At 41.6% G+C, this 15,714-nt stretch overlaps 1 protein-coding gene across 11 annotated transcripts in view; it reads right to left on the bottom strand.

Moving 5' to 3' along the window:
* Positions 1-15,714, bottom strand: part of LOC139259802 (bromodomain adjacent to zinc finger domain protein 2B-like) — a 441,395-nt gene that overhangs the window by 84,995 nt on the left and 340,686 nt on the right. For all 11 annotated transcript variants that reach the window (XM_070875573.1, XM_070875574.1, XM_070875583.1 and 8 more), the window contains 5 exons: positions 13,252-13,466; positions 13,095-13,169; positions 12,496-12,739; positions 10,616-10,678; positions 746-890 (listed from right to left, as the gene is read on the bottom strand). In XM_070875573.1, the coding sequence (XP_070731674.1) occupies positions 746-890; positions 10,616-10,678; positions 12,496-12,739; positions 13,095-13,169; positions 13,252-13,466 (742 nt within the window). The remainder of the gene's footprint in view (positions 1-745; positions 891-10,615; positions 10,679-12,495; positions 12,740-13,094; positions 13,170-13,251; positions 13,467-15,714) is intronic.

Raw genomic sequence — 15,714 nt, 5'->3', positions numbered from 1 at the left:
CATTCAAGAAAAACAAATTTACTTTTATTTTTAAAAAATAGCATTTGCTTCAACAAGCATTACTGTGTCAATAGTTTACAATGGACTGAGACAACTACCTCATTTTGGTGCTATAAATGTACTTTATTTCCTAGTACTGTCATGACTCAATAATTCAAGAATTTGTTAAATAAATTTGATGGTTTTTCTAAATTCTATTTAAAGAATCAAAATGCAAATTAAATATTTCTGTGAGATCAAAATGGTCAATACTACCTTGCTCAGCTTGATGTTTAAGTCATAGGAATGCAGTGAACGGAGGTTAAACAGCTTGCTACGGCAGGGCAGGGTGCGGAGTGGACAGAAACAAAAGCAAAATCCAAAGAAAGAGAGACAAGCTGCCCTTACCATGTCGTGTTGCATACCTCTTGGCATCTGACCAAACAGGTGTATTGAGAATGATCTAGCCATTCTCTGATGATACTAAGACTTGGAAGGATATAGTAATAGAAGAAACTGGGCAGTAAAAGCCACGGGTGCATGCCCTTCATCAAAGCGAAAGTATCCTCATTAAAAAAACACTTAATTACGTTCTTTCTATCTGCAACAAGATAAGATTAGAGGTTTCTCTAATTTATCATCTTAGTTTGATTATAACATGCTAAATTAAATTTACAAACATTTCAGATGCTATTGCAATAAGATTACTTCTAGGAACCCGGAGCAGGTTTTGACGTGTAGTGAAGAGAAGCTTGCAAGACTTTACCTTCTGCACTTTCCATGCCTTCAACAAACACACCTCCACACTGGGGAAGTACCCAGTAGCGTCGTTTGTAGCGATCTTGACCAAATGTCATGGCACGCAATGAATGAGAGGCCTCAAACAGCTTCTTACGGTACTGGCTTTGTTGCTGTTCAGATAAAATATTTATAGTCAGATAATGATATTCATCTTTGCAAACATATTTCTAAAGTATTGAACATGACTTGGAAAAAGAAACATTTCACTGCCACATTATATTACAAGAATATTTTACAATGAACAGAAGTGCTGTAAAATGACAAGAATATTTGCATGATTCTGACTAGTACAAAGCAAAAGTACAAACTGCTACAGTGAAACAAAGTGTAAAATATACTGTCCTGATTAGGTCTCTGGATGCAATAGATTTTCACCACCACAACTTGAATTTCCTGACCAAAGAGATGGGTTTTAAGAAAGGTCTTAAAAAAGGAGGTGGTGGTGATGCAGAGGGGTTTAAGAAAGGAATTCCAAGACAGCTAAAGTTACAGCTGGCAATACTGATGCAAAGGGAGGGAGGGATACGCAAGAGGCCAAAGTGTGTGTGTGTGCGTGCATGCATGGGGGTTGGGGGAAGTGCAGATCGAGAGGATTGCAGAGATATGGACATGTCAAGAGTAAAATTCCTATAGTGACCCCCATGGTCTATTTCACTTACAAGGCAGTTCAGAATACACGGTGGGAAAATAAATATCCTCTCCCAGTAGAGAACCCAACCTATAAAACATTTTGTGACTGAAGCAGTTCTCATCCACCCAGACATTACATTTGATCAGCTCCAACTCTCAAATGCTGCTAAAGCAGAAGAGTCAAAAGATCAATGCCTTGAATTATTTAAATGTAAATCAAATTGGTATTATTCATTTTTGGAAGAAGTTACAACAAAACTAAAGCTATACTGAAATAGCAGTCAGGAAACTAAATAAAAGTTATGATTTCTTTGTGACTTATTCCATAGAAATATTGCAATGATAAACAACCAGTTATACTAAATTCTTAAAGGTTTGCCAAATGATAATTTAGTCAGTAACAATCACATCCTAGAATGACACAAACAGATGCTGTGCCCTAAAAGGTATTACAAATCACATTCGCTACTTGTGCATCTAACTTAATAATTTGTCACCCCTCATCTGGCTTAATAGGAAGATTGCTTCATCAATAATCACTGGCCCGGAATTTACTGTTGTAATGATGGTGAAACTGTCAACATTCGCCGTCATTACAACTGTGAAACTGACAGCAACTTCTGGAGTAACATGTGCAGTTAAATGCGTAAATCCATAAGTTTCTGTCAATCATTCCCTGGAGCCGACAATCACTGACCTGACGAAAACGTCCCCTTTTACGCTGGAATGTCGCTATTAAAAACCCCTGAAAAAGTTAAGCCTTGTTGAATGAGGTGTAACTGGGTTTTTAATGGTGTATGGAGTCATAATTACTGAACAACCATTCTGGCCCTGAAAAATAAATTTTATGTTTGGGGAATGTCAGATTTTTTCATTATGATAAAAATTCATGGTTTTTAATAATTTTTTTTAATGTTTGGTTATGATATTTCAGCTTCTAAAAATCCCATCTGTGTGACCCAACCTTTATTTTGCTCTCTGTAAAATGATTAAAAAGTGAAGGAAAATCAGTGCATTTTACTTCATTTGCTGTCTGTGAGAATCCTTCAATGCGATTGGCTGCTTAGCCAGCTTGATGGCATCACTGTTGCTGGGCGCTGGAGATCCCCTAGACTTTGCATCAGATTCAAATTAACTTCAGGAAAAGTGAAATCGACGCCACAGAGATCGCTAGATCTTAGTGAGCAGCTTTCTTCGAGGTCAGCGGCAAGGGCCATCATTTTGCCGCTGATCACCAAAGATTATCCATTGGAGTGAATTGTAGATCAGTAAACCTGTCTTGCTTTGCCTCCAGTGACAATTAGAGGCTGACTGAATAAAGAAATACATTGGGAGTTTGTGTAAACTATCCAGCAAGCAACACCATTATAAATAATACAAAAATAAATATTGTAATTTGACAGAAATAGCTCTATCTAGTTGTGGCCAGGTTCTATCTGCTTCCCAGGATACATCAACAGAAGTGTGTCCCTGACAGACTAACTGTTACAACCTGTCCCACTAAACTTCCTGTTTTCTTGACGATTCTTTTTCCCTTGTCCAATCTCTACCCACCTACATTTATGATTCTTCTGCATCATTTCCTTTTCACCACAGATATTCTGTCTCTCTACACCTCTGTCTTTCACTAGGATGGTCTCAGAACTTCTGCTTCTTTCTTGAACAACCCTAACTAGTCCCCATCAACACAACGTTTCTCTGCCTGGCTGATCTTGAACAACGTTGCTTTTAAATCCACTCAATTCCTCCAGCAGAAAAGTGTCACTATGAGAACTCGCATGGGTCAGAGTCAAGTCTAACTTTTGCAGGATATGTGGAATACTTCTAGTTCTAATCCTACTCAGACTCCATCCTGATCTCTTTCTCTATTACAAAGATCAGTGTGTTGGTTCCTGGTTTTGCTCTAGTCTTGAGAATTTGTTAACTATGCTTCTTATATTCACCCCATCCATCATCTTTGCATGGTCTATCTCAATTATTTCTGTCTCAATCTCTGGCAATCAAAGCCCAGTGATTCCCAGAATTACCTGATATGCATGTCTTCTCACTCTGCTGTCTGTAACCTTTTCCCCATTCAGGGTCTCCTTCACATCTGTACTGATTACTCCACTTTCACACCAGTACTTCTGAAATTTTGTTTTATTCCTGGGATGTGGGCATCGCTGGCAAGGCCAGCATTTATTGCCCATCCCTAATTGTCCTCGGGAAATTGGTGGTGAGCCACCTTCTTGAACCACTGCAGACCTTGTGGTAAAGGTACTCCCACTGTGCTTAATTTTGGATTTTGACCCAGCAACGATGAAGGAACGACGATATATTTCCAAGTCAGGATGGTGTGTAACTTGCTGCCTTTGTCCTTCTAGGTTCCCTCGTGTTGGTTATCGCACCATCTGCCGCAGACCCAGTCTGGCAGCTATGTCCTTCAGGACTCGGTCAGCTCGGTCAGTAGTGGTGCTGAGCCACTCTTGATGATGGACATTGAAGTCCCCCACCCAGAGTGCATTCTATGTCCTAGCAATTAACAAAGAACATAAGAAATAGGAACAGGAGTAGGCCATACGGTCCTCGAGCCTGCTCCGCCATTCAATAAGATGATTGCTGATCTGATCATGGACTCAGCTCCACTTTCCTGCCTGCTCCCCATAACCCATTATCGTTTAAGAAACTGTCTATTTCTGTCTTAAATTTATTCAATGTCCCAGATTCCACAGCTCTCTGAGGCAGCAAATTCTACAGGTTTACAACCCTCAGAGAAGAAATTTCTCATCTCAGTTTTAAATGGGTGGTCCCTTATTCTAAGATCATGTCCTCTAGTTCTAGTCTCCCCCATCAATGGAAGCATCCTCTCTGCATCCACCTTGTCAAGCCCTCTCATAATCTTATACGTTTCGATAAGATCACCTCTCATTCTTCTGAATTCCAATGAGTAGAGGCCCAACCTACTCAACCTTTCCTCATAAGTCAACCCCCTCATCTCCGGAATCAACATCGTGAACTTTCTCTGAGCTGCCTCCAAAGCAACTATATCCTTTCATAAATATGGAAACTAAAACTGCACACAGTATTCCAGGTGTGGCCTCACCAATACCCTGTATAGCTGTAGCTAGACTTCCCTGTTTTTATACTCCATTCTCTTTGCAATAAAGGCCAAGATTCCATTGGCCTTCCTGATCACTTGCTGTACCACCTTCTAAATTCTCAGTGCTAAATGGTGTTCAACATGGAGGAGTACAGATTCATCAGCTATGAGAGGGTGGCAGGTGGTAATCAGCAGGAGGTTTCCTTGCCCATGCTTGAACTGAAGCCATAGATTTCATGGGGTCCGGAGTCAATGTTGAGGACTCACATGGCCACTCCCTCTCGACTGCACACCTCTGGTGGGTCTGTCCTGCCAGTGATGGTGATGGAGGAGTCTGGGACAGTGTCCTCCTTTATTCTCAGCCGACACTTTCCTCAGACAATGGATAACAGGCCCTTGTATGTCCCATTGTTTGTGCCTCTCCCCTCACTCCCTTTCCCTCCTCCAACAAAGATAACAAGGTTACCCTTATCCTCACCCATCCCAACAATCTTTCTATTCGTCAGTTTATCCGAAGATATTTCTCCTTATATAATCCCACCAGTGTGCACATTTTACCTTTCCTTCCCTCTTTTCAGAAGGATCATTCCCTCTAGATACCCTTGTTCAATGTAACGCCCCTATTTAAAAAAAGGAGGCAGACAAAAAGCAGGAAACTATAGACCAGTTAGCCTAACATCTGTGGTTGGGAAAATGTTGGAGTCCATTATTAAAGAAACAGTAGCAGGACATTTGGAAAAGCAAAACTCAGTCAGGCAGAGTCAGCATGGATTTATGAAGGGGAAGTCATGTTTGACAAATTTGCTGAAATTCTTTGAGGATGTAATGAACAGGGTGGATAAGGGGAAACCAGTGGAGGTGGTGTATTTGGACTTCCAGAAGGCATTTGACAAGGTGCCACATAAAAGGTTACTGCACAAGATAAAAGTTCACGGGGTTGGGGATAATATATTAGCATGGTTAGAGGATTGGCTAACTAACAGAGAACAGAGAGTCGGGATAAATGGGTCTTTCTCTGGTTGGCAACCAGTAACTAGTGGGGTGCTGCAGGGATCAGTGCTGGGACCCCAACTATTTACAATCTATATTAACAACTTGGAAGAAGGGACTGAGTGTAACGTAGCCAAATTTGCTGACGATACAAAGATGAGAGGAAAAGCAATGTGTGAGGAGGACACAAAAAATCTGCAAAAGGACATAGACAGGTTAAGTGAGTGGGCAAAAATTTGGCAGATGGAGTATAATGTTGAAAAGTGTGAGCTCATGCACTTTGGCAGAAAAAAAAAATCAAAGAGCAAGTTATTATTTAAATGGAGAAAGATTGCAAAGTGCCACAGTACAGTGGGACCTGGGGGGGTACTTGTGAATGAAACACAAAAGGATAGTATGCAGGTACAGCAAGTGATCAGGAAGATCAATGGTTTATTGCAAAAGGGATAGAGTATAAAAGCAGGGAAGTCTTACTACAGTTATATAAGGTATTGGTGAGGCCACACCTGGAATACTGCGTGCCGTTTTTGTTTCCATATTTACAAAAGAATGTACTTGCTTTGGAGGCAGTTCAGAGAAGGTTCACTCGGTTGATTCTGGGAATGAGAGGGTTGACTTATGAGGAAAGGTTGAGTAGGTTGGGCCTCTACTCACTGGAATTCAGAAGAATGAGTGGTGAATGTATAAGATTATGAGGGGGCTTGACAAGGTGGATGCAGAGAGGATGTTTCCATTGATGGGGGAGAACTAGAGGGCATAATCTTAGAATAAGGGGCCGCCCATTTAAAACAGAGAAGGGGAGAAATTTCTTCTCTCAGAGGGTTGTAAATCTGTGGAATTCGCTGTCTCAGAGCTGTGGAAGCTGGGACATTGAATAAATTTAAGACAGAAATAGTTTCTTAAATGATAAGGGGATAAGGGGTTATGGGGAGCAGGCGGGGAAGTGGAGCTGAGTCCATGATCAGATCAGCCATGATTTTACTGAATGGCGGAGCAGGCTCGAAGGGCCGTATGGCCTACTCCTGTTTCCTATTTCTTATGTTCATTCTTCCACCACCCAACATTCAGCTTCTTTCCCCCAGCACTTTCCCATTCAACTGCAGCAGACAGAGGAAGTACATGTGAACACCTGTCCATTCATATCTTCCCACACCTCTATCCAGAACCGCCAAATATTTCTGAGACACAGGAATTCATATGTAATTCCCCAAGGTAATCTACTGCATTCCCTGCGTAGTCTCTATGTAGTCTCCTCTACATTGGGGAGACAACATGCAGATTAGGTGCCCACTTTGTCAAACATCTCTATCTGTCCATAAGTATAATCCTGAGTTACATGTGGCTCATCTAAAGCTGCTGTAGAATCTTAGGGTTCAATTTTCCCCAATGATTTGCACCGCTTTTTTGGAGTCGGCTGCTTTTTTTGGCTTAAGTTTAAAAAAAGTTTCCCCAATCAATTTGCACCAACGTAACTCAGTTACGATTTTTTTTTCAGCCAAAGTGGGGTAATCAGCCACCCACACCAATTCTGGCCATTTAGGCAAGTTTGGCCAACTGAGAGTTACTCCAGTTCTGCTTAGGCCTTTGCAGAAAAACCTTCCGGAGAGTTAAAGAAATCGGCGCAGGTAAGGAAATCGGAGCAGAGAGGTGTGTGCGGCGGAGGGGTGAAGGGAGAGGTGCGTGGGGAGGGTAAGGGGAGAGAGGGGCCGGGGGGGGGGGGGAAAGAGAGGCGTGGGGGCGTGAAAATGGGGGGGGGGGGAAAGAGAGGAGGTGGGGGAAGAGAGAGGGGGCGCGGGGGCGGAGTGGGGGCGCGGGGGGGGGGGCGAGAGCGGGCGGAGTGCGGGCCCGGGGGGGAGGGGCTGTGGGGGGGGGGGGGGGGGGGCGGAGGGTGGGGGGAGAAATGCAGTGGTTTTGTGGGGGAAGGGAGGGGGTGGGGGGAAACCTTTCCAGTTAGTTAGGTGCAGGGACCGGGAGGCAGGTGGCCATTCGGCTTGGGATTGGGGCGGGGGAGCAGACTGGCAAGGCACTCGGGGCCAGGGTCGGGCGGCGGATCGGACTGGCATGCCCTTCCGCCAGGGCGAGGGAGCAGGCTTGGCGCTCGGGGCCAGGGTCAGGAGGGGGAATGGACTGGCAAGCCCTTCGGCCAGGGCTAGGGGACCGGGACCGGCAAGGCACTCAGGGCTGGGGGGGGTTGGGGGAGCTGGAGCTGGAGTGGCACTGGCAAGGGGCTTGGGGCGGGCTGGGCAAGCAGACCGGCAAGCCCTCTGGCCAGGGCTCGGGAGCAGGAGTGGCTTTAGTAATTGGAGGTAAGTTGCTACAATATATTTTAATGTGTTTTTAAGTTCGTGCAATGTATTTTAATATTGATGCAATATGTTTTAATGTGTTGGGAGCTGGCTGTATGTTTCACTTTGCAGCCTCACTCGCATTATGTGCCTGGTTTCCGTAGCAACCCGATCTTTTTGGCACAGATCAAGGCTCCACCCCCAAAACTAAAGGACAGGCTAGGCCACGCCAAAATGAAGAAATCCAATGGGGAAACTTAGAACATTTTGTTTGCCGTACTTGGGCCCCCAAAAAAGGGCGTAACTCTTCAAGTACACCAAAAAAAAGCTTTGGGGAAAATTGAGCCCTTAGCTTTTTTTGCCAGAAGACACCAAACGATGGGAATGCTGTGAAGATTTGAGTACATTGAGAAACATTCACCATACACTTAAATATACAATAGCCTCATAAAGCACATATCTAAATATATGCTTACATCTACAAATGCTTCATACATTATATAGGTGAATGTACTGCTTTGAAAATTCAAAAAGCAGCATCGTCAGTCAGACTGAAAGGAAACCCAGAAATTTCCAAGAATATGTAAATGCAGATTTCTTACAATTGTCTTTAGAACACTGTACAACAGCTTGTCTATTTTTCTTAATTGAAGTGCTAATAAAATGAACCTTAGTATTGATGAGGAGATTCAATACCGCCCCTCCAGTGCGCCAGCGCAACCTTCGGCTGCCTGAGGAAAAGAGTGTTCGAAGACCAGGCCCTCAAATCTACCACTAAGCTCATGGTCTACAGGGCTGTAGTAATACCCGCCCTCCTGTATTGCTCAGAGACATGGATCATATTACAGTAGACAGCTCAAGTCGCTGGAGAAATACCACCAACGATCCTACAAATCCCCATGGAGGACAGACGCACCAACATTAGCGTCCTCGACCAGGCCAACATTCCCAGCATTGAATCACTGACCACACTTGATCAGCTCCACTGGATAGGTCATATTGTCCGCATGCCAGACACGAGACTCCCAAAACAAGCGCTCTACTCGGAACTCCTTCATGGCAAACGAGCCAAAGGTGGGCAGAGGAAACGTTACAAGGACACCCTCAAAGCCTCCCTGATAAAGTGCAACATCCATGACACCTGGGAGTCCCTGGCCAAAGACTGCCCTAAGTGGAGGAAATGCATCCAGGAGGGTGCTGAGCACCTCGAGTCTCATCGACGAGTGCATGCAGAAAACAAATGCAGGCAGCGGAAAGAATGTGCGGCAAACCTATCCCACCCTACCTGAACGACTGTCTGTCCCACTTGTGGCAGGGACTGTGGCTCTCGTATTGGATTGTTCAGCCACCTAAGGACTCAGTCTAACAGTGGAAGCAAGTCTTCCTCGATTCCGAGGGACTGCCTATGATGATGATGATGATAATATACAGTTTGCCTATTTTTCTTAAGTGAAGTGCTAATAAAATGAACCTTAGTATTAGTCAAAAATGAAGATTGAGTGTTAATTAAGAAATTAGCTATTCAAACATTTCATGTCAGCTGCATCATTAGAAAACTGTATTTTAAATAGAGCAATTAAATTACATGTAGAGTTGTTGATACTCAGTTCACAAGTGCAATGTGCAAAATTTATTCATTTACTTTGATTCAACTCATAACATAGCAGATTGTTAGAGAATAACTAGTAACTCTATGTAAACGGTGTGCTAGATTTTGTATTCCTAAACTAAATCAATTCATAGAATCATATGAATTGGTTTAGTTTAGGACCAGCTCTTGGTCCATAGTCTTGCAAGTTACGGCACTTCAAGTGCATATCCAAGTACTTTTTAAATGTGGTGAGGGTTTCTGCCTCTACCACCCTTTTTAGGCAGTAAGATCCAGACCCCCACCACCCCCGGGCAAAAAAATGTCCCCTCAAATATCTTCTAAACCTCCCCCCAATTTCTTTAAATTTAAGCCCCCTGATTGTTGACCCATCTGCTAAGGGAAATAGGTCCTTCCTATCCACTCCATCTCGGCCCCTCATAATTTTATACACCTCAATATGGTCTCCCCTCAGCTTCCTCTGTTCCAAAGAAAACAAACCCAGCCTATCCAATCTTTCCTCATTGCTAAAATTCTCCAGTCCAGGCAACATCCTCGTAAATCTCCTCTGTACCCTCTCTACTGTAATCACATCTTTTCTGTAATGTGGTGACTAGAACTGTATGCAGTAGTCTAGCTGTGGCCTAACAAGTGTTTTATACAGTTCAAGCATCACCTCCCTGCTCTTGTATTCTATCACTCGGCTAATAAAGGCAAGTATTCTGTATGCCTTCTTAAACACCTTATCTACCTGGCCTGCTACCTTCAGGGATCTGTGGACTTGCACTCCATGATCCCTTTGTTCCTCTACACTTCTCAGTGTCCTACCATTTCATGTGTATTCCCTTGCCTTGTTAGCCCTCTCGAAATGCATTACCTTACACTCCTCCGTATTGAATTCCATTTGTCACTGTTCTGCCCACCTGACCAGTTCATTTATATCTTCCTGCAGTCTACATTTTTCTTCTTCATTATCAACCACACAGCCAATTTTAGTATCAGCTGCAAACTTCTTAATCATACTCCCTACATTCAAGTCTAAATCATTGATATATACCACAAAAAGCAAGGGACCTTCAAAACGTAACTGATAAGATACAGAACAGAAACATACAGCTCAGATAATTTAATCCTGACTGAAGAATGGCAGCACAAAGGCAAGATGTCAGAGATTTTTTTCTCAAAGAGAAGGAAAGCAATGATCTAAAAATACTCAAATGTTGGTTGAACCAAACTACAGTTTGGAAGCAAAAAAACTTTTACCTTGCTCAACTTTTCAATCTGTTTCTCCAATTCCTCCACACTAGTCGACTGCTCTCCATCGTCCTAAAAAGAAAGTCCAGAGAGCTGTAATTCTGAGAAAGTACTTGTGACATCTATTAAAATTAACAAATCAGATGTAAGCTCGCCCAAGATCATTTTCCACAAATGCATTTTAAATCAGTGCACAGAATCAAACTTTATTATTGTCCCTTGTCCACACTTCACAGTTGCTGGCAGAAATCTTATGTGAATGCCTATATGATCTTTAAAGAAATATATACTCTAGACAACATGTTAAAATGAAAACACACAAAAGGGTTTGCTTGATTTGGAAAAAAAGGTTTAAGTCCATGTAATATGTTCTTATGGAAGAGAATAAAGTAAGAAATAGGAACAGGAGTAGGCCATACGGCCCCTTGAGCCTGCTCCACCATTCAATAAGATCATGGCTGATCTGATCATGGACTCAGCTCCACTTCCCTGCCTGTTCCCCATAACCCCTTATCGTTTATTTCGGTCGTAAATTTATTCAATGTCCCAGCTTCCACAGTTCTCTGAGGCAGTGAATTCCACAGATTTACAAACCTCAGAAGAAATTCCTTCTCTTCTCGTTCAAATGTGCGGCCCTTTATTCTAAGATCAGGCCTTCTAGTTCTAGTCTCCCCCATCAGTGGAAACATCCTCTCTGCATCCACTTTGTCACGCCTCCTCATAATCTTATACGTTTCGCTAAGATCACCTTTCATTCTTCTGAATTCCAATGAGTAGAGGCCCAACCTACTCAATCTTTCCTCATAATTCAATCCCCTCATCCCCGGAATCAACCTAGTGAACCTTCTCTGAACTGCCTCCAAAGCAAGTGTATCCTTTCGCAAATATGCATGCAGTATTCCAGGTGTGACCTCACCAATACCTTCTCATTGCAAAAGCAATTGCAAGGTGTGCTACATGTCCACTTACTTTACCATACCAAATTATTATGGTCAAAATGATTGCCCAATGAATGCCAGTCACTTGCATACTATTTTCCATGACTTCTATCAGCAGAAATTTGATTCTGATGCAATTGCATGACAGATTGGCATTTGACTTTGATAATGCTGATAAAGCACTCTAATAGCATCTGGATGATCTGCATGGAGCTATTTTTATTTTTAAAGCAACAAATATTGAAAAATTCAAAAGCCAGGAGCATTTTAAAGTGCCCTACAATGTAAACAATATAATTTTCAGTATATATGAAGTATGCCAAGAGAAAAATTGAGGGAGTGAGTCTGTGATGCATCACATGTCATGTATGTACCCCCCCCCCCCCCCCACCATGCATACATAGTACAGCTCCCCAATTACACCAGCTTGCATTTACACAGAGCAACTTTAAGAAAGAAAATTGATGTCAAACCAGGAAGGGAAAGGTTAGAAGGGGCGACTAAAAGCTTGGTCAATAAACCATATGTTATCACAAATGCACAGAATGATTGCATCTCAATGATTTGAGCGCGTATACCAGCTATAATGCAAAGTAATTTTATTCGCATCATCGCATTGCCATATTACCCTGGATCTTGGTGGTCCAATTAGGATTGTATCAAATCAAATTAAGTAGTACCACTAGATATATCCACCCCACTTATTGATCACCTCCACACGATCATGCCTGCATGCATTTACAGAATTCATTGTTAGCTGACCAGAAAATAGTGCACAGCAGTATAACTTGGATCTGCCAGTTTCATATTATCAAGGAAATACCAGTTTCAAATTGATATTCCTCCATTATAGCAACCAACAAGACCTGAACTCAGGACGTAAACGTTACAAAACAGACTCTCAGCCAATAGTCTCAACTACATTTTCAAAATAAGCACTGGTCAAATTACCTCATCGTCGGCAATTTCCATTTTCTTCGCTTTCTTTTCTTCATCTTTATCCTCATCATCATCCTCATCGTCCCCCTGATCATCACTGTCATCATCATCGTCATCGTCATCATCACTATCCCCACATTTTCGTTTTCTCTTTCGGCCAGGAGTGGGTGTGCCTAATAACCGATGCTCTCCATTGCTATCAGCACTGCCAATAGTCTCCTTCTTACCAGTTCGTTTAGCATGAATAATTTTAAGCCTGGGAACAGTTAAAAAGAGTGTCAGCATTCTTTAAAACCAGAGCACTATATTATGATCTGTGGCAGCTCACAAGAAATGTGTTCAACATAAGATTTATGGGGAAAAATATCAAATAATTTTATTGCCTCCTTTCTGCATAAAATATGACAAATTTCATCCAGTCAATATAATGTACACAAGTGTCATTATTCAGCCATGCCATTTTACTGAAACAGGGGAGAGGGTAGTAACAGCACTAAATAATTTATGGTGGAATGAACTAACTTTATATTTAAAAAATATTTCAAATTAAAATAGAAATGGCGATAATTTCATTTGTGCTCAAGTCCAAAGAAGGACAATATTTAACTTACTTCCGAAGTTTGCCTTCCACAATCCATTTGTCTCTTCTCAGATTGGACATGTGATCAATGTTTTTATCAATTTCACTAGAAGAAATACAATGTAAATTAGCAGTAGTCCCATTCTAAAAGGCACATTTTGTGTGAAATTTCAATTTAAAACACTTACTTTACCACAACCTTGCTGCATGCAAGTTCATTAACCAAGAATGCAAGTACAGAAGCTTTTTGAACTGGAGTGTGTGCCTGGAAAGGCTTTGTATTTAAACTTTCTGTAAGGTCAGTTTGTCCATTGTGGGCCTCCATGTAGATCTGCAAAATCTCTGAAACAGTGTCCCTATTGATCCTGACATTGGTCACATGGTCTCCAAGAAAAGTCCGTGCCTGAGAGACAAAATATTTTAAAACATTAAAATAAATTACGATTACTTACCTGGTAGCATCTCTGTTCATAAAATACAGGAATCCTTGTGTACTACAGGAGTTTATCTCAGTACCCAAGTCAAAAGTCTACGTCTAGAAAATGATGTCTTTATTATTTTATGGAAGCTGGAGAAGTATACATTCCACTATGTTACAGTGTTCATTCATCTGGTCTTAAGTACATTAAACTATCTGTTGATCCAAAGTCTAGTCTTGGTCTAATAAGAGTGCCTATCCAGTCTGCCTTTTGAAAAGAGCAGAATCACATGGTGGCACATAACTCATTCCACAAGCCGGTGTACATCATAAAGGTTCTCTGTTACAACCCCTGGTCTCATCATCATTTATCTAAACCATGGACAGAAAAGGGTGCACTCATAGCAGACATGGGATCTGCTTACAGAAATGGCGGCTGAGGCTGAACCCAGGAAAATATATAGCATCCATACTCAAAAATGTGATAGATACATTCCTTCAAGACATTTTTGAGGTGAGTAGCATTGCCTGCATGATCCTCCCTTCTTTCACCATACAAAGACATGCCCCAAGGTTAACGTGTCATTTCTTTTTTCAGAACAATTCACAATGACATTAAGGGCTAAAAATTTGCCAATCGTGCACCCGTTTTTTTTGCGATATTTCGCCGTTTCTGGCGAAAAACGGTGCTGCAGGAAATTCGGAGAAGTCTTGCGGCGGTGCTTTTCAAATACCGCTGGAGAGAGGACGCCGCTGTGCAAGACTCGAAATATTGCTTTCGCCAAAAATTTGGCTCCAAATGCACCCGTATTTAGGATAGAAAAAAAACGCCAAGGAAAAAGCTGCGTTGCAGCTCTTGGATCAGCGAAAAGTATGAAGACCTGTAAAAAAGTAAGTTAAAGTTTTAATTTTTAATTCGTTTGCAGAAATTCGCTAGTTAAATGTCTTGTGAATGTTTTGTGATTTTTTTATTTTTTGCAATTTATTTTTTGGTGTTTCCCCTCCCCCCCCCCCCACCCCTTCCAAGACCTCGCAGCGGTATCGGCCTCGGAGTAAAGTTGCAGAAAATTCACGGTTTGCGCCACGAATCCTCATACAATGCCGATTTTTACCGCTACGCAAATTAAAGCTTGAATTTACGGCCTCAAAGCGATAACGGTATTTTTGGCAAAAAAATACAATTGTCGCCAAGAACCAAAATTTCTAGCCCTTAAGAGTATAATCTGAAAATTAGAAGGACTTCTACTAAAGTACTCTTCTTCCACTGGCAAGCCAGAATTAGATCTCTAATGTCAAATCAGTAATATTAAAAACTACCCAGTTAAAATAATCAGATTGAATTGAATGCCTGTAATGTCTTCAATATGCTATGTGTATGTACAAAAAAAAAGTTGCCATATTTCCAACTGGCATCCTATGGGCTTATGAGAGCAGCATTGGGTGTGTTAAAAAAAACAGTGAAGGGAAGTGCATGAAGATTAGTTTAGCACTATAAAACTGGATTTTTTATTAGCAGTAAAGAGAAAGGAGCTTTGAGAAGTTAAAGATACAGTTTGGAATTAAAGAAAACTGTTGGATTCCTCGTCAAGTTAACAGATCTAAATTTGTATGCTTAACATTGATTTTAAATGGAGACTTTAAAGCAGGGTGGTTAACTTACAAGGTTGTAACATGTTTAATAAATGTCATAATTCATTACTATTATCCCCAAATTACATTTAAAACAAAGTACTTAAGGCTAAAGACAAAGAAAAGCCCGACATTATTTCACAGTACAGCAATATATACTCCAGTCCTCAAACAGATTTAAAAAGCTCAACTGCTGACAACTGCATAGATGTTGAATCTGAGTCATGTTCTGTATCGCCTATTTGAGTTCAGAATTTCTCACACACACACACACACACACACACACACACACACACTTAAAAGATAATGCGCTCAAGTTTCCACATGATTTCCGCCTGATTTTTAGGAGCAACTGGTGGAGAACGGACTATCTTAGAAATCGCAATTCTCCACATTTTTTTTTCTGCAGTTCCAGTCAGGTAGAACAGTTCTACTTTGGAATAGAATTTTTTCTTCAAAAGGGGGCGTGTCCGGCCACTGACGCCTGATTTCAAAGTTTCCACAGTGAAAACGTACTCCAAACTAACTTAGAATGGAGCAAGTGAAGATTTTTGTAGAACTGAAAAAACCTTGTTTACACATTAAAAAAATCAGGCGCAGGTTA

This window comes from Pristiophorus japonicus, chromosome 3 (genome assembly GCF_044704955.1).
Source record: "Pristiophorus japonicus isolate sPriJap1 chromosome 3, sPriJap1.hap1, whole genome shotgun sequence".
In the NCBI taxonomy this organism is placed as follows: Eukaryota; Metazoa; Chordata; class Chondrichthyes; family Pristiophoridae; genus Pristiophorus; species Pristiophorus japonicus.
This window is presented reverse-complemented; position numbering and strand designations above follow the sequence as displayed.